Genomic DNA, 18,593 nt, shown 5'->3' with positions numbered 1-18,593 from the left:
TAAAAACTGTACTAAAAGGGGGCCTAGGGGACGGAATGGAATTATAAATAATTAGGGGTGGGTAAGAGGACGGAAATGCTGCCTGCTTGTCTAACTGTGTGGTGTGTACAGTATATGCAATGTGTTAATATTGAAGAACCATGAGTAAAGGTGTGTGTGTGTGTGTGTGTGTGTGTGTGTGTGTGTGTTTTACGGGTTACAGAATTTCTTTGATATTTTGTCCAAAGGGTCATCCCCATGGAAACCTGGAGACGAAATTCCATTCAATTTTGACCCCCTTTCTCTTCCCTGCACCTCCCCCATCTTCCCTTACCCCATGCCTCTCTTCCCCATCTCTGTCCAAACATTGGTGTTGTAAAGATTAAATGTTGGTTTCATTAAAAGGGACAACTGGGGTTTAACACTGACACAGGTTCAAGATGAAAGGTAAAGTTCACCATGATATCAGCATTTATTGGTCACGTTTTTACAATGACAATGAAACCCTGAGAAAAAAAGAAACCCGCACACTGCTCTTGAAAGTATCGCTGCTCTTTAATAAGCTTTACGTATCGGCCGCAAGGCCTTCGTCAGAGCTTTTGTGAGTTAAAAAAAAATGTGCACCCTCATCCACATCCGTTCCATACATCAAATGGGGTTGGAGTCAAGGGAAGTGTTACCAAATATAACAATGTGCATTTCATAAATATTCTAAGTGTGTACCTAAAACGTATTAACCACATCTGTAAAACCACAATGAGGATATCGACCCATCAAGCAAGTTTTCATAAATCATTGGGTGCCAGGCTCTTTAACGCTCTCTTCTGAATGGTAGCTATAAATGCAGAGGATGCACACAGTGCAACAATATGAAGTGTGAATATCTCTGCCACCCACACACAGGATAACGGTTCCAAATAAATGACATTATTACGTGCTCCACCACCCATGTTATCTACATGATTAATTGCCCATGTGGCTGTGTTATGTAGGTAAAACCTCTTCTCTCAAACAGAATTTGTGAACATAAATGTTCAAATCAGGAGAAACGACAGGGATTGGCCGGTCGCAGTACATTTTAATGACCAAAAACAGGACATTTCTCCCTTTAGATTTTGTGGCATAGAGAAAGTCAAGATATCAGACCGGGGAGGTGATATAAATAATACTCTGAGCAAAAGAGAATGTTTTTGGATTTTCACCCTCCAGACATGATTTCCTAAAGGACTTAATGATGAAATGCCTGTGTGTGTTACGTTGTAAATGTGAACATAAATGAATGCCCCCATTTCAGATACTCAAGACGTTTTTCTTGCGCTGTACCCAATGATTTATGAAAACTGCTTGGGTGGGTCGATGTCCTCATTTTGGTTTTACAGACGTGTTTAATACGTTTTAGGTACACACTTTATTCGAATATTTATGACATGCATATTGTTCTTTTTGGTAACACTTAGTTATTTTCCCTCGACTCCAACCCCATTCGATGGAATGGATGTGGGTGGAGCTGTCTACATAAGGGTGCTAATTCACAAAAGATCTGAGGAAGGCCTTGAGGCCGATACATAAAGCTTACTAAAGAGCAGTGACACTATCAATAGCAGAATGCTGGTTTCTTCTTTTTTCTCATCTTAGTCAACGGATACCATGCACTTGCAAAAAAAGATAGCTCAGCTGTGCCAGTGCCTTTTGAATGTCTATGAAACAATTCCTTTAGAAATCACAACAAAAATGCAGCCATAGTAAGAAACTTGGATTATTTTACTATTCATAAAAACAAAGTCATCTCCATCCACACCGTCATTTAAATAGAGTATTATCTCTTACAGTGCACAGCAACATTAATACTATTACAGACATAGGGTTTCCATGTAAAGTACACTTTTTTTCTTACATTTTACACAAATCATATATTACAGCTCTCCTGCTTCTACAGGATTGCTTCGTAAAATGTTAGTGCCTCCATCCTTCCTCCCCCTGCCCACCAACCCTTTCAGTCAGACGGACAGATGTACACAGACCAAGACTACAGACAGCGAGGAGGAACAGGAGGCGTCCTCCCTGTCCTTCCTTTGGCCCCTAATGTTAAACTGGAGTCCCATCCTTGGGAGGAGCTTTGGTCTTCCCCTCCTTCCCTGTCCCACCCTCACTGCTTGGGGCTGCATCAGTCTGGGATACCCTCTCTGCCACCTCCCCCTGAGGTGTTACCACCGTTTCTGCTTTGACACCCTCCCCCTTAGCCGGGACAGTCCCCTCCTCCACAGGCAGTTCGGCACCGTCTGATGAAGGTGGGGCTGACACCTCTAGTTTCAGCTCCTCCTGAATGACATGGGCCTCTAGTTTGTTGTCCATCTCCAGAGCCGGAGTGAGTACATCCTGGGCCTGTGGCGGCTCCCCTAGAGGCAGAGTGAAGCCTATCTTGCTGCTGTCTGCTGGTCCAGCGCTGGGAGAGATTGTGCTCTTGGCCCCTGCCTCCTTAGTGTGCCCATGCAGCCAGTCCATCTTCTGGAGGTGTTGCCGCATGGCTTCGTCCACCCGAGCATCAATCATGGACTCAGTCAGGACGCCGTCCTCTGAGGAGTAGGCTGCCGCCTGCAAGAGGACATGGAATACAAGGATTATTACATTACAGTCATCTGAACAAGGATTTTATCATTACACGAACAGTCCAGTAAATCTATAATAATGTATCTACAAATATACATTTACAGTATTAACTATCTGCAAGATCAGTGTATGAATATTGAGTAATGTATAAGGTAGTTAACAGACAAGGCCCACTTGTCCACAGAATGAGGCTAGCAGGAGAGATGACCATGACACAGCAGCAGTGGAGATCATGGCATACATAGTGATCCACTTCCCTGCTCTGCTTCTATTAATAAGTCCATGGAGGAAGAATAAATGGGTCTAGACTTCCTGGGCTAACCAAATCACCTTGGGTCAGCATTGTCTGATTCTCCCATCCCTAAACAAGTTCCAGCCTGTGCACAGGCTCTCCCTTCCAACCAATCATTTATGTCAAATTGGCTTAACTGGCTTATCCATTCAGAAAGCATTGATGTATATATATATATGCCATTTAGCAGACGCTTTTATCCAAAGCGACTTACAGTCATGTGTGCATACATTCTACGTATGGGTGGTCCCGGGAATCGAACCCACTACCCTGGCGTTACAAGCGCCATGCTCTACCAACTGTGCCACAGAAGGACCACGTATGTGTATGAACAACAGGGGAAACATGTCACATACCTGCCAGGCCACGCCCAGTTTGGAGATCTCTCTGCCTGACATGCCCTCTGCCCGCTTAGCGATGTCCGAGCACTTCTTTCCATAGTCAAACTGAGCCAGCTTCATTCTCCTGCAGGGACAGAGGAAGATGCAGACATAGAGGGGGTTTAGAGACAGAAACAGGTCTGAATGGCATCCTGCCTGTCAGAGGAAACAGGTCTGAATGGAATCCAGTCTGTCAGAGGAAACAGGTCTGAATGGAATCCAGTCTGTCAGAGGAAACAGGTCTGAATGGAATCCAGTCTGTCAGAGGAAACAGGTCTGAATGGAATCCAGTCTGTCAGAGGAAACAGGTCTGAATGGAATCCAGTCTGTCAGAGGAAACAGGTCTGAATGGCATCCAGTCTGTCAGAGGAAACAGGTCTGAATGGCATCCAGTCTGTCAGAGGAAACAGGTCTGAATGGAATCCAGTCTGTCAGAGGAAACAGGTCTGAATGGAATCCAGTCTGTCAGAGGAAACAGGTCTGAATGGCATCCAGTCTGTCAGAGGAAACAGGTCTGAATGGCATCCAGTCTGTCAGAGGAAACAGGTCTGAATGGCATCCTGCCTGTCAGAGGAAACAGGTCTGAATGGCATCCTGTCTGTCAGAGGAAACAGGCCTGTGTTATGAGGTCTGACTATGTCTGGAGAGACACTCCTTAAGTGGCCCAGCTCATTCCACCAGCTGGCTCTGTTGTCAGCGTGTTGTTGTTGATCCTGGTCCAGTTCCCAGTGCCCTATGTGTAGGTCGCCCCCTGCCCCTCTTCCTCTCAGGCTCCAGGCCCTCAGAGACCCACTTTAATTAGTGACACCATGGCTACGGCTGGCTGGGCTCCTGCTTACTGCTGGGTCACCTGCTCTTAAATACCTGCTCCTGACACTCCACAGCTCTCAGCCAGAGGTCATTTACATGGAACAGGACATAGAGGGGCCTCCCTCCTCCCAGGCACTCAGTGTTAATGCCTGTCCCCATGTGTGCGTGGGTAGGTGTGTGTGTCACTGTATGCAGATGACTCCAAGGCTGCATTTACACAGGCAGCCCAATTATTTTGACCAATCAGATTTTGCCAATAATTGGGCAAAAGATCAGAATTGGGCTGCCTGTGTAAACACAGCATAAGTGTCTGGGAGTATCTAGTTACTTGACATCAGAACAGTTGCATTATGCATCCCAGTATATGAGTGCTTGTGAAAGTGCCCTATTTAAACCTGTGCTGCCATGTTGTGTAGGTGTAATGCTGTATGACTCACTGTCTTCCCCCTGTGGCAGGCTCCAGCACATATCTGTCAAAGTACAGACGCACCAGCCTCTCCCTCTCATCAGGACCCGGCAGGGCGAAGTTTACTATCTCGTCAATGCGGTCGTTGATGGCCCAGTCAAACTGCTCCGGCTGGTTACTGGCCAGCACCATCATGAACCTGGAGGGGAAGACGACGCAACAGTCGTTAGAGCGCTGTGATATCTGAAGGACATGGTGCATCAGAGGTCTTGGGCAAAGATATGAAATGTCTAAATTGAAGAAGTAGTTGTAGAGAACTGACTTGTTGCTCTGCTCTCCAGTGCGATACAGGAATGCGTTCAAAGTGGCTCTGAGCTCTTCACTGATCTTTTCCTGCAAACAGAGAGAGACAACTTGAACTCTGTTTTCCAATATTTCTACAAGATCAGAGTTTTGGTTGTGCTATGACATACAGGAAGGTAGAGAACAGACTTACAGTAGACCTCTTGCGAAGGAATGCATCGGCTTCATCAACAAACAGCAGCAGGCTGTGTCAGAGGAGAGAGAGGGTTGCATTAGCAGAGCTGCGCTGGTCTTACATCATTCTCTGTACATTGTTTAATGTGAATGTCTGTGTAATGCAAGTGCAAATGTATTTAATGTCAAGTTGTCTAGACACTTACGTTACATGGTTTCACACGGTTACATCATGGTTACATTTACATGAAGTTCTACAAATAGTGTGATGCTACTGCGAGTGAGGGTAGCATACCCACGGCGACTGGTGTTGGCCCAGTCAAAGACTTTGTGCATGGCGGTGACGCCCTCACGGCCCATGGGCGCCACATCTCCACCAGTCATGATTGCATAGTCCATCCCAGAGTGCACTGCCAGCTTCTACTCAGAACACAGAGAGATAGTTACCAACATATACAGATGCCAAGGTAACACCTCTTGTCATAGACAAAATGAGTCGGTGCGGGACCTACCTTGGCGAAGAGGGTCTTGCCAGTACCTGGTGGGCCATACATGAGGATGTTCCTGTAGAGCCCCTTGTTCTGACGCGTGTTCCTAGTTGCTATGGCAATATCACGTACACGTTCTTCTAGGTTAGGCTGTGCGGAGCAGAGGGAATAATTCATTTCAGGGAGATGAACATTTCGGCTCAAAGCAGGGCTGCAAAAACATAAGTGTGCACAGCATTCTCTATGAATGTCCCTAGCCACATCCTCAGAGCATGCACAGACCAGCTGGATGGTGTGTTTACCAACATATTCAGTCTCTCCCTATCCCAATCTGCTGTCCCCACATGCTTCAAGATGGCCACCGTTGTTCCTGTTCCCAAGAAGGCAAAGGTAACTGAACTAAATGACTATCGCCCCGTAGCACTCACCTCTGTCATCATGAAGTACTTTGAGAGACTACGTAGTCAAGGATCATATCACCTCTACCTTACCTGCCACGCTAGACCCACTTCAATTTGCTTACTGCCCCAATAGATCCACAGACGATGCAATCGCCACCACACTGCACACTGCTCTATCCCATCTGGACAAGAGGAATAGCTATGTAAGAATGCTGTTCATTGACTACAGCTCAGCATTCAACAGCATAGTACCCTTCCAAGCTCATCATTGAGCTCGAGGCCCTGGGTCTGAACCCCGCCCTGTGCAACTGGGTCCTGGACTTCCTGTCGGGCCGCCCCCCCAGGTGGTGAAGTTAGAAAACATCACCTCGACTCCGCTGAACCTCAACACTGGGGCCCCACAAGGGTGTGTGCCCAGCCCCCTTCTGTACTCCCTGTTCACCCATGACTGCGTGGCCAAGCACGCCTCCAACTCAATCACCAAGTTTATAGACGACACAACATTAGTGGGCTTGATTACCAATGACGACGAGACAGCCTACAAAGAGGAGGTGAGGGCTCTGGGAGTGTGGTGCCTGGAAAACGACCTCTCCCTCAACGTCAACAAAATTAAGGAGCTGATCGTGGACTTCAGAAAACAGCAGAGGGAGCACGCCCCTATCCACAGTGACGGGACCGCAATGGAGAAGTTCCTTGGCGTACACATCATGATGAATAACTGAAATGTACCACCCACACAGAAGAAGGTGAAGAAGGCGCAACAGAGCCTCTTCAACCTCAGGAGGCTGAAGAAATTTGGCTTGTCACCTAAAACTCTAAATTCTTTACAATTGCACAATTGAAAGCATCCTGTTGGGCTGTATCACCGCCTAGTACGGCAACTGCTCCGCCCACAACCACAAGGCTCTCCAGAGGTTAGTGCGGTCTGCACAACGCATGACCGGGGGCAAACTACCTGCCCTCCAGGACACCTACAGCACCCGATGTCACAGGAAGGCCAAAAAGATCATCAAGGACAACAACCACCCGAGCTACTACCTGTTCACCCCGCTAACATCCAGAAAGAGAGGCCAGTACAGGTGCTTCAAAGCTGGAACCGAGAGACTGAAAAACATCTTGTATCTCAAGGCCATCAGACTGTTAAACAGTCATCACTAGCACATTAGAGGCTGCTGCCTATAGGCATAGACTAGAAAACACTGGCCACTTTAAGGAATGGAACACTTGTCACTTTAATCATGTTTACATATCTGGCATTACTCATCTCATATGTATATACTGTATTCTATACTATTCTACTGTATCTTACTCCGTTCCACTCTGACATACGTCGTCAATTTGTATATAGTCTTAATTCATTCTTGGTAGCCTAGTGGTTAGTATTGGGCCAGTAACCGAAAGGTTGCTAGATTGAATCCCTGAGCTGACAAGGTTAAAAAAAAATCTGTCGTTCTGCCCCTGAACAAGGCACTTAACCCACTATTCCTAGGCCGTCATTGCAAATAAGAATTTGTTCTTAACCGACTTGCCTAGTTAAATAAAGGTAAAAAAATAAATAAAAAATCCTACTCAGATGTGTGTGTGTATATGTTGTGTAATTTGTTAGATATTACTGTCGGAGCTAGAAGAACAAGCATTACACTACACCTGCAATAACATCTGCTAATCTCATATATGTGACCAATAAAATGTGATGTTTCTTTCATACATGTGCTGGGTATAATATCGATACGAGACTCTAAGGTATGTCTCTCTGGTGCTCAGGTGTGTGCCGAGTGTCGGTACTCACACTGAGCACTACTCCCTCCAGTGCATCCTGAGGTTTACTTGTCAGGCGCTTTGACATCTAAGAGAGGGGAAAAATAAGAAGATGCACCTTCATCGTACTAAAAAAAGTGTGTTTAGGAAACTTAAGTTAATCACAATAAAAAAACACCACAAGCATCAGATCAAGGACGTATACAGTATAGTATTCAGACCCCTTGACTTTTTAAACATTTTGTTACATTACAGCCTTATTCTAAAATGGATTAAATCAGTTTTTTCCCCCCTCATCAATCTACACACAATACTCCATAATGACAAAGCAAAAACATGTTTTTATAAATATTATCACATTGATGAGGGGAACATTTAAAAAAAAACAATTTTAGAATAAGGCTGTAACTTAACAAAATGTGGAAAAGGGGTCTGAATACTTTCCGAATGCACTGTATAATGCACAGCAGGGACTCTACCTTGATCGGGTGCTTGATCGCCTCCGCAACAGTGATGCGAGAAGTCTCTCTGACCAATGAGGGCTTCCCAAGTCGGGCCTCAATGTAGCGTCCCGCCACAGCTGTGGCGTTCCGGGCAGAATACACACCTACAGCCAGCAGAGTCAGTCCTGCCACCTGGTGGTGTGGGGTGGGGAGACGCATTTAGAGACGCTCCAAGGACAACTCAAATCAGATATAAACATGTGACATATACACTCAACAATTAGTTAGTGAGCATTTCTCCTTTGCCAAAATAATCCATCCACCTGACAGGTGTGGCATATCAAGAAGCTGATTAAACAGCATGATCATTACACAGGTGCACCTTGTGCAGGGGGACCATAAAAGGCCACTAAAATGTGCAGTTGTCACACAACACAATGCTACAGATGTGTAAAGTTAAGGGAGCATGCAATTTGTATGCTAACTGCAGGAATGTCCACCAGAGCAGTTGCCAGATCAGTTTATGTTCATTTCTCTACCATAAGCCGCCTCCAATGTTGTTTTGGAGAATAGTACGTCCAACCGGCCTCACCACCGCAGACCACATGTATGGCATCGTATGGGCGAGCAGTTTACTGATGTCAACGTTGTGAACAGAGTGCCAAATGGTGGAGGTGGGTTATGGTATGGGCAGTTATAAGCTACAGACAACAAACACAATTTAATTTTATCAATTTGGCAATTTGAATGCACAAAAATACTGTGACGAGATCCTGGGGCCCATTGTGAGGCCCAATGATTTTTAGGGTATTTGTGACCAACAGATGCATATCTGTATTCCCAGTCACGTGAAAAACATAGATTTGGGCCTAATTCATTTATTTCAATTGACTTATTTCCTCATATGACTGATTTCCTCATATAAACTGTAACTCACTAAAATCTATGAAATGATTGCATGTTGCATCTATATTTGTGTTCAGTATATTTATGAGTCATTGGCAGTTTGCATAAGGATGAGCATAAACAAGTATGTAGAGTGGAAGGTAGGTTGTGGGGGAATAATCAGAATTAGTTGGGTAACATAGATAAGATGTTTTATATTCATTATATGCTTGTGAGTTACTTCTCATCAGAATGTCTATTTTTGAATAATACTGTTGGCCGGTTGCAGGTATCTGTTCTCTGTCAAGGTTTCAGTTACTTGGGCCGCAGAGAGGGGAGAGGTCAATATTGTCTTCATATGTAAACATATCTTTTAAACCAATTATTTCTTGGCTCCACAATGTCTGTGTGCCAGTCACTGTGTCTCTTGTCCAGGAGGGGTGTATTTGATATAGGTTTTGTTTTATGGTCCTGAGAGCGAGATAAGAACATTGTTTAGGAGACAAAGCTGAATGATAATTTATAGCCAATGCTGTCTGGCTATGTGTGTCTTTGCTATAAAGGATCTCAGTTGAAATGTGTAAGGACTCTCAGAGAATTCATTTATAGACACCGAATTGGTCTGAGAATCACAGGGTTGTGATGGAGCTCATATAATTAAAGATGGACTTTATGATAACTCTGACTTGTGTGTGGTTTGCTCTCATGATTTGGTAAATACAGGAAATTTCCACTACAAGGTTTCACCGTAGCTGTAACTTTATCCCAGTCCGACACAAAAGCCCGGAATCCTTCCCCAAACACAGCACCTGCAGTCCTGAAAACACACAAATATACAGAGACAGTCAGGTCTCCAATAGTATCTATCATTATGGTCTGTAGTGTAATACACAAGGTGTGTCTCAGCATATAGTCTCTAGTACAGCATGTTCTTGTCTCAGCGTAGTCTCTAGTAGAGCATGTCATTGTCTCAGCGTATAGTCTCTAGTAGAGCAGGTCCTTGTCTCAGCGTATAGTCTCTAGTCCAGTATGTTCTTGTCTCAGCGTATAGTCTCTAGTCCAGTATGTTCTTGTCTCACCGTATAGTCTCTAGTACAGTCTGTCTGTGCTCAGCTGCCTTCAGGCGAATCTGCTCACGGATGATGTCTGCGTTTTCCCGCTCAACACGTGCCCGCGCTTTAGACTCCGCCTCTACGCGTAGCAGCTCATTCTTGTGCCTCAGCTGCATCTCATGCTCAATTGTTGCTGTGTGGAGAGGATACATTAGTGGACATTTTGTGATTGCCAGACCCCATATGGCTATATTGACCAGTGAATATTGAAGCAGAACCATATTCCTGGAGGCTGCGTGAGAATACTATATGGGGTCAGTACCTTTCCTCATGGCTTCCTGTTTAAGCACAGAGTCCTCCTGTTTCCGAAGGTTGTCCTCATTCAGGGCTTGCTGAGGACACCGAGGAGAGGCCACACTCAAGTCAGTTGGACATGGCATTTTCACTGTACTTCTTTAGATCCTAAAACAGGACTGAATTGATATTGCAGCTAATGCCAGTTGATATTACCTGTTGCTTGAGTTGATCCTCATACCTCTGTCTGGCAAGTCTGTCTTGGAACTGTGCTCTCTGTGAAGGGATAGAGAAGGTAACCATAGTAACAGATGTATGGCTCCCTCTGCTGGACAGATATGTAATCACTTGTTCCACTCCCTCACTGTAGCCTCTGTTTCAACAGAATTAAAGCTAATTGTGCAAACAATTTCAAGCGTACAGAAAATTCTACTCTCTACAAACTCCTCAAGATCTTTGAACTACTACGGGGAAAATGCTTCCTTCTACAGTTTACCCATACATGATGATCCATGCTATTAGCCCATCATTGACCACATTCTATGTAGTACAATGAATACTACTGCACAATCACCCCCTCTGCAGTATCACTAAACCCTTCCTCTGCTCTCCTCTCACCGATTGATGTTGCTTGGTCTCCTCGCCGACAGTTTTCCTCCTCTCCTCCCCTTGAATACGCAGCTGATCCCCCTTCAGCTGCTCCACTGCTGCCTCGTACTCCTTACACCATCACACACACAAAGGGAACAATTAGCATGATCAGATTTAAGATTGATAGTACTGTTTTTGGTGTCCTACATATTACTCTGCATGTGCCTTGTTTAGTGCAACTGTACCTTGATTTTGGTCTGGTGTTCCATCTGAACAGATTGCTCCTGCATGCGAGCCAGATCCAGGGCCTCTTTGGCATGACCTGAAATTAAGACAAGGTATTGGACATTAGTCGTCCAGATATACGTTTCATTTAACGACGGTAGCTATATTCCAACTATACTAAACAAACATTTAAACATGTAAAGTGTTGGTCCCATGTTTCATGAGTTGAAATAAAAGATCCCAGAAATGTTCCATAAGCACAAAACGCTTTTTTCTCAAAAAATGTTTATTTTCCAAATTTGTTTACATCCCTGTTTGTGTGCATTTTATCCTTTGCCAAGATAATCCATCGACCTTACAGGTATGGCCTATCAAGAAAATGATTAAACAGTATGGTCATTACATTGTGCTGGGGACAATAAAAGGCCACTCTAAAATGTGCAGTTTTATCACAGAACACAATGCAACAGATGTCTCAATCGGCATGATGATTGCACAAATGTCCACCAGAGCTGTTACCAGAGAATTTTATGTTCATTTCTCTACCAGAAGCTGCCTCCAATGCTGTTTCAGAGAATTTGGCAGTACATCCAACCAGCCTCACAACCACAGACAATGTGTAACCACGTCAGCCCAGGACCTCCACATCAGACTTCTTCACCTGCGGGATTGTCGGAGACCCAGCCATCCGGACAGCTGATGAAACTGAGGAGTATTTTGGTCTGTAATAAAGCCTTTTTGTGGGGAAAAACTTGTTCTGATTGGCTGGGCCTGGCTCCCCTGTGAGTGAGCCTGGGTCCCAAGTGGGTGGGCCTATGCCCTCCCAGGCCCACCCATGACTGCACCCCTGCCCAGTCATGTGAAATCCATAGACTATGGGCTAATTCATTTCAATTGACTGATTTCCTTATGAACTGTAACTCAGTAAAATCATTAATTGTTGTATTTATATTTTTGTTCAGTATACTTTGAAATTCTAAGTGTAATGCTTGCATGTTTGACTAGAGCAAAGATTAACTATATACTGACTAGAGCTATTTGGCAAACGGTGTGAAAGAATGACCTTTGCACCTTTCACCTTGAATACACTAACTTCCAACATGAATGAAAATGTGCAGCACAACGTTCAAACCAAGCAGTGAAACCTGTGATTTTCTACTGACAGCTGTCATCAGGATTTGATAGTTTACTAGAATAGATACCCGTAGGAACTAGGAGAATATATATCAGACACTGGCCCGTGTTGCATCAGCATCACTGCTTAGGCTGTAAAGCATGCTGCGGGTGTATCGGTCTTTCTGGGGATATAAACAAAATGTTTCAAGCTAGCTACTAGCTCTACAGTACTATATATAATATAGTTATCATGCAAGACACTTACGAGACTTGTCGAGCTCCTTCGCGGCTTGGGCCGCTCGCTCCAGCCCGGTTGGATCGAAGTTGCTCCATTTGTCCTTGGGTTTATCTCCGCCACCTCCGGAGCCGCCAGCTGGTGGAGCGGGTGGCGGTGGAACCGGGAATTCCGGGGGAGCCTCGGGCTGCCCCTTATTCAGTCCGAACAGCCAGGACATGTTTAGGTAAACGGAGAATAAACTGCAGCCCAGGCCGGTAAAGGTGATCAGGTTTGGCTGGCAGTCACTACACTTCCTCCACACGCGTGTCACGCTGCAGTCTTTGCGCAAGTGCAGGAGAGGACATATTTTCCCTGAAAGACAACCATGCTGATTGGTTACGAGGAAAAATATATTTCTCTCATTGGTTGTCCTTTGCAGAGGTTAAACACATAGTCACACCCATAAGAGGGTATGGTAGCCGCAATGGCCCAAAACAGGAAGGTCTTATAATTAACCTGAATAACTTCACTGGAAGGCCATGTCACAAAATGAATTGATAGTTGCATCATACGGAGTTTGTTGGACTTCGTTCAACAGAAAGCAGTTTAATTGGAATTTATTAGCTAACATTGTATATTCTATTTGGATATCTACGTAATACAATGCAGTAGCATTTTAAGGAAACCCTGAATTTAATTTTTGAACAAATTTAACAGTTACTGAATAATTATGAACATCCTACATAACAATTACGTTGGACAAAGTTGAACAGCACTAATTTAAAAATTACTTATGTAAAGTGCTTTACATAACCTTATTTAGTAGTCAGTCTTGGAAACCCTAAATTGAGACCACCACTCATTAGGATAAAGTACATAATGTTTCATTGTCATATATTTGTGTAACCTTAAAAACAATATCAGAACACTGAATAGATAAAAATGTTTTATTTACTAGACAATCATTTTCCACATGTATTGACAAATACACAATCACACATATATACATAGACACAAGGCATTACAAATGAAGGTCAAGTATTTTCTCTTTAACTCTGGCCCCCGACCACCACTCAACCGTCTATGAATACCATCCCATTAAGTGTGGTTTGGAGCTGGATTCTGTCTGTATCCATTCAGTAGCCATGATTCAAAGAGGGATTAATGGTTGCAGGGCAGAACCGTGTTGGTCGTATTGCAGGTAAGGAAAATGGGTTATTGGATGGGTGGGTCACTTGCAAAGAGGTGGTATGGTGTCCATTGCAATTGCCTATGGAGGAGGTGGCAAGATCACTGTAGTGTGACAATGCGTGAGAAGACACCAGGAGGTTCTTTGCCGTCGCCCAGCGCTGCACCGAATCCCTCCTGTTGCCTCGCCCTGGCCAGCTTTGCAAGAGACAGGAATGACTTAGGTTCTGTGATGGCAAGGTCGCTCAGAACACGTCGATTCACCTCAACACTACTCTGTAACGGGAGAGAAAAGAGATGGAAGTATAAATAAGTATACACCTTGAACTAACAAATATCTAAGGAAATCTTAGGAAAGAATGAGAGGATTTGAGTTACAACTTTAAGGAGTGGAATAAGAGGGTAGTGCAGAGGGTTTACAGTAAAGTACATACAATCAATCATGTAACATTCTATTTGTACCGTTCATCCCTATTTGTTATTAATACATAACATTTTCAGTGAATCCCCTCCAGCTAATGTTTTTCTTCTCCAAGTATCTTCTGATTACATGTGGTTGCCCTCCTTATAGAGCCGCTGCATCATTGGAAATCAGACCTTGGGAACAATAACGCCATACACCGGTGTACTGAATTCTCACTAGCTGGAACAGAGTGGTAACTAGGTTAAGACATATACTGTAGGCCTAATGTACTGACCTTCACCAGGTTGTGCATAAGGGCGGGATACTTCATGCCGTGCTCCCGTGATGCTGCCGCGATGCGTGAGATCCACAACTGATGAAAGACATGTTTTAGGATCACACAATAGCAGTCATCTACATGTAGCTGATTATCAGAACGATGAGAGGAGAGATCTTGATGACATGTTAGGGTGTACATATAGATCTACGGTATAGCATAGCTAGCACATCAGATTAGATGGATCAATGACATGGCTATAATTCTGAACGTGCTCTTACCGTACGCATGTTACGTCGTTTTATTTTGCGAGCCTTAGTAGCATATACAAAGGCCCTTCGTACTGCCCTCACTGCCAGGCTGTAGCATCTGTTCTTTCTACCTCTGAAGTGCTGATGGACACACAGATAGGGGGAAGAGAAATACAGATGATGGGAATGGGCAAAAAGGGTGACACACTACAAGGGTACGAGTTTTTTGGGGGGCCAAGTTAAAATTAACTCTGACAATACAGGAAGTGAATTGAAATTAATGAATTGAAAAGGCCATGTATATAACATTGCACAATTTTAATTCATCCCCAGGATAAAATGCATTTTAATTTAACCCAAATGGAAAGGTAGATTGGTTTTTACTTCATTGACGTTAATTGGCAGATGACTTCTAGTAACGTTACGCAGGTAAAATTAAGAAACATCTTTCTTAACCCCCTAGCTAGGTTGCTAACTGAATAAGACGACTGGCTATAACGTTACCACACTTGTACACTGTATCTGCATGACATGTGCAAGAGGTGAGTAGGACTAGCTACATTTAGCTATAACAAGCCTAAAATTGGCACAGTCCTCCTCTCTTTGGAATGAGACTTGCCCTGAAATGAGTACCAGACAGCTATTTGGGAAACTAGCTGAAATGCTAATTTCTAGCCATCTTAACGAGCTTCATAACTAGCTAGCTATATAACGTTAATAGAGGAGTCACTTGCAGTGTAAAACTGTCACTACGGTGAGTAAAGGTTGCATACAAAGCAGCTAAATTCTGTAATGTCAATTAAATAGAATAGCTGGCTAACTGTCAGTCAATGGCTGGCTAGCTAGTAGCTACAGTGCTAATTTACCCGTGCATTACTGAGAACTTCTTGAACCTTCCAATATCGATCAGGTCCACGATTGCGGATCCAGCAAGATAAAGTCAAAAAAACCATCTTTCTTTCGTAAAGATTTTGCTACGATCCTGTAGTTTTCCCTTCGTCAACTTCAATGGACTAGATGACCTTTATGCAGCACGGGAAATCACATGTGTTCGCTGCCTTTCGCAGTGTTCTTGACTAGCTCGGATTATGCCGGCAGCACAAATGATAACGGCAAATTGGAATGGTCAAAAGGAAACATGCTAAATAAAATCCCGCATTTCAAAACATTACAGTGTGGATAACTAATTCAAAAGATATTGCATTTGAATCAATTGGCTCTTTTATTATGCCACTAACAAAATACAACAAGTAATAAAATACATTATGAAATATGTACATATACACACAGTACCAGTCAAAAGTATGGACACACCTACTCATGCCAGGGTTTTTCTATATTTATACTATTTTCTACATTGTAGAATAATAGTGAAGACATCAAAACTATGAAGTTGCACATGGAATCACGTAGAAACCAAAAAAGTGTTAAACCAATCTAAATATATGTTATATATTTTATACTTACACAGCCTTGAGGTGTGTTGGGTCATTGTCCTGTTGAAAAACAAATGATAGTCCCACTAAGCGCAAACCAGATGGGATGGCATATTGCTGCAGAATGCTGTGCTGGACATGCTGATTAAGTGTACCTTGAATTCTAAATAAATCACTCACAGTGTCACCAGCAAATCATCCCTACACCATCACACCTGTAGAAAGGCCCGTGGAGTAGGTGGAATCAAATCAAATCCAATTTGATTTGTCACATACACATGGTAAGCAGATGTTAATGCGAGTGTAGCGAAATGCTTGTGCTTCTGGTTCCGACAATGCAGCAATAACCAACGAGTAATCTAACCTAACATCTGTTGTCTCAGCCACTGCCTGTCACCAAGGATGTACCCCAAGGCTCGATCCTAGGCCCCACGCTCTTCTCAATTTACATCAGCAACATAGCTCAGGCAGTAGGAAGCTCTCTCATCCATTTCTCATCCACAAAGCTTTCTTAGTGTCCAACAAGCTTTCTCTGCCCTTAACCTCGTTCTGACCACCTCCAAAACAAAGGTCATGTGGTTTGGTAAGAATAATGCCCCTCTCCCCACAGGTGTGATTACTACCTCTTGAGGGTTTAGAGCTTGAGGTAGTCACCTCATACAAGTACTTGGGAGTATGGCTAGACGGTACACTGTCCTTCTTTCAGCACATATCAAAGCTGCAGGCTAAAGTTAAATCTAGACTTGGTTTCCTCTATTGTAATCATTCCTCTTTCACCCCAGCTGCTAAACTAACCTTGATTCCGATGACCATCCTACCCATGCTAGATTACAGAGACATAATTTATAGATCGTCAGGTAAGGGTGCTCTCGAGCGGCTAAATGTTCTTTACCATTCGGCCATCATTGCCACCAATGCTCCTAAAAGGACACATCATTGCACTCTATACTCTTCTGTAAACTGGTCATCTCTGTATACCCGTCTCAAAACCCACTGGTTGATCCTTATTTATAAAACCCTCTTAGGCCTCACTCCCCCCTATCTAAGATATCTACTGGAGCCCTCATCCTCCACATACAACACCCGTTCTGCCAGTCACATTCTGTTAAAGGTCCCCAAAGCACACACATCCCTGGGTCGCTCCTCTTTTCAGTTCACTGCAGCTAACGACTGGAACGAGCTGCAACAAACACTCAAACTGGACTGTTTTATCTCAATCTCTTCATTCACAGACTCAATCATGGACACTTACTGACAGTTATGGCTGCTTTGAGTGATATATTGCTGTCTCTACCTTCTTGCCCTTTGTGCTCTTGTCTGTGCCCTAGAATGTTTGTACCATGTTTTGTGCTGCTACCATGTAGTGCTGCTGCTATGTTGTGTTGGTCTTGGTGATATGGCCCACCAGCCAGGAGGCTTGAGGCACTTGAGGGTCCACTATCATTACTACTTGGCCAGTGTCCAGGCTGGCCATTTCTTTCCACCATTTCCCTCTGTGCTGTAGGCTTGGTAGGTAATCCCGAATAAATCGGCCCCAGAAATGGTCAACCAAGATCTGACTGTGTCGCCACCGGTGTCTGCCAACGAGGTTGGCATCAGCATACATGGCTTGAGGAAGTGACGCATCTCGGCGCCTCATCAGGAGCAGATTTGGTGTAACAGGATCTGGGTCAGCAATGTCTGCAGAGCGATATCCCAATGGTTTGGAATTCAGTATCCCTTTCACCTCTATCAGGACGGTCCGCAAGACAGTTTCAGTGACAGTTTGGTCCCCCAGGACAACTCAGAAGGCACACTTCAGAGATTTGATCTCTCGCTCTCATGTTCCTACTAAATGAGGAGCTCCTGGAGAGTTAAATTTGAAGGAAATTTGTTGGTCCATCAGTTGATCCTGGAGGCTTGGTTCCATTGCTTGGAAGGCTTCCTTCAACCTGGCTTCTCCTGCCTTGAAGTTTGTGCCCGTCAGCCAGAATCTCGTAGGGTTTCCCCCGTCGGGAGATAAACTGCCATAGGGCCATGAGGAAGGTTTCAGTATCCAAACTCTCTTGTAGGTCCAGGTGGACACATCTAGTTGTCAAACACTTGAACAGAATGCCCCAGCGCTTCTCCACTTGACGACCTAGCTTGATCGTAAAGGGGACTAAGCACAAGCGTGCAGGGGGAAAATCTGCCATTTTGGGCACAGTTGCTCCGGCCCGCCATCTCTGACATTCCATGCAGTCGAATTGGTGCTTACGAATGGCTCCTGGTCCTTCAAGTATCCTGTACCTCCACCTCATCTTCCCATAGACTCTCTCTGGCCCTGGGTGGAGAAGCCTCTCATCATAACTCTTGAGATGAGGAGGCTGGTGAGAAGGTGTCTGGAATTGGGTGGATAGCATCGGGATCCAAGACTTCTGCTTGGCGCAGCCTCCGTCCGACTCCGAGGATTTGGTCATACTCTGGGGCAAGAGAGAGAAGACGTCTGTCCAAGTAGCCATGAATTAAAGGACGATTCCACCAACTCCATGGGTCTTTCTACAACTCCTCCTCAATGCTTCACGGTGGGAACCACACATGCGGAGATCATCCGTTCACCTACTCTGCTTCTCACGAAGACACAGCGGTTGGAACGAAA

The 18,593-nt window shown here is 44.4% G+C and overlaps 2 protein-coding genes across 2 annotated transcripts; both read right to left on the bottom strand.

The window, feature by feature from the left end:
- Window positions 1-1,722: 1,722 nt before the first annotated feature.
- On the bottom strand, window positions 1,723-12,793 carry atad3 (ATPase family AAA domain containing 3). The gene is made up of 16 exons (XM_035777694.2): window positions 12,470-12,793; window positions 11,109-11,185; window positions 10,891-10,992; window positions 10,489-10,548; window positions 10,301-10,370; window positions 10,006-10,171; window positions 9,674-9,743; window positions 8,078-8,233; window positions 7,630-7,686; window positions 5,464-5,589; window positions 5,247-5,371; window positions 4,971-5,022; window positions 4,797-4,867; window positions 4,506-4,673; window positions 3,235-3,343; window positions 1,723-2,571 (listed from the first exon to the last, which is right to left on the bottom strand). Exons 1-16 carry the CDS (start codon window positions 12,657-12,659, stop codon window positions 2,065-2,067), a joined length of 2,106 nt encoding a protein of 701 aa, XP_035633587.2. The 5' UTR covers window positions 12,660-12,793; the 3' UTR covers window positions 1,723-2,064.
- Window positions 12,794-13,354: 561 nt separating this feature from the next.
- On the bottom strand, window positions 13,355-15,656 carry mrpl20 (mitochondrial ribosomal protein L20). The gene is made up of 4 exons (XM_035777692.2): window positions 15,407-15,656; window positions 14,571-14,681; window positions 14,308-14,385; window positions 13,355-13,885 (listed from the first exon to the last, which is right to left on the bottom strand). Exons 1-4 carry the CDS (start codon window positions 15,491-15,493, stop codon window positions 13,712-13,714), a joined length of 450 nt encoding a protein of 149 aa, XP_035633585.1. The 5' UTR covers window positions 15,494-15,656; the 3' UTR covers window positions 13,355-13,711.
- Between the last annotated feature and the right edge of the window lie 2,937 nt (window positions 15,657-18,593).

The sequence above is a fragment of the Oncorhynchus keta genome, chromosome 10 (genome assembly GCF_023373465.1).
Source record: "Oncorhynchus keta strain PuntledgeMale-10-30-2019 chromosome 10, Oket_V2, whole genome shotgun sequence".
NCBI classification, from domain to species: Eukaryota; Metazoa; Chordata; class Actinopteri; order Salmoniformes; family Salmonidae; genus Oncorhynchus; species Oncorhynchus keta.
The sequence above is the reverse complement of the archived record's forward strand: the minus strand, read 5'-3'. Positions and strand labels throughout refer to the sequence as shown.

Excerpts from the sequence above, each read along its gene's own strand:
- atad3 (XM_035777694.2), bottom strand. The coding sequence starts at position 12,659 with ATGTCCTGGCTGTTCGGACTGAATAAGGGGCAGCCCGAGGCTCCCCCG. Across the intron at positions 10,993-11,108 it reads AACACCAGACCAAAATCAAG|GAGTACGAGGCAGCAGTGGA; the intron begins GTACAGTTGCAC and ends TGATGGTGTAAG. Across the intron at positions 5,023-5,246 it reads GCCAACACCAGTCGCCGTGG|CCTGCTGCTGTTTGTTGATG; the intron begins GTATGCTACCCT and ends CCTCTGACACAG.
- mrpl20 (XM_035777692.2), bottom strand. The coding sequence starts at position 15,493 with ATGGTTTTTTTGACTTTATCTTGCTGGATCCGCAATCGTGGACCTGAT. Across the intron at positions 14,682-15,406 it reads AAGTTCTCAGTAATGCACGG|CACTTCAGAGGTAGAAAGAA; the intron begins GTAAATTAGCAC and ends TGTGTCCATCAG. Across the intron at positions 14,386-14,570 it reads AACGACGTAACATGCGTACG|TTGTGGATCTCACGCATCGC; the intron begins GTAAGAGCACGT and ends GTCTTTCATCAG.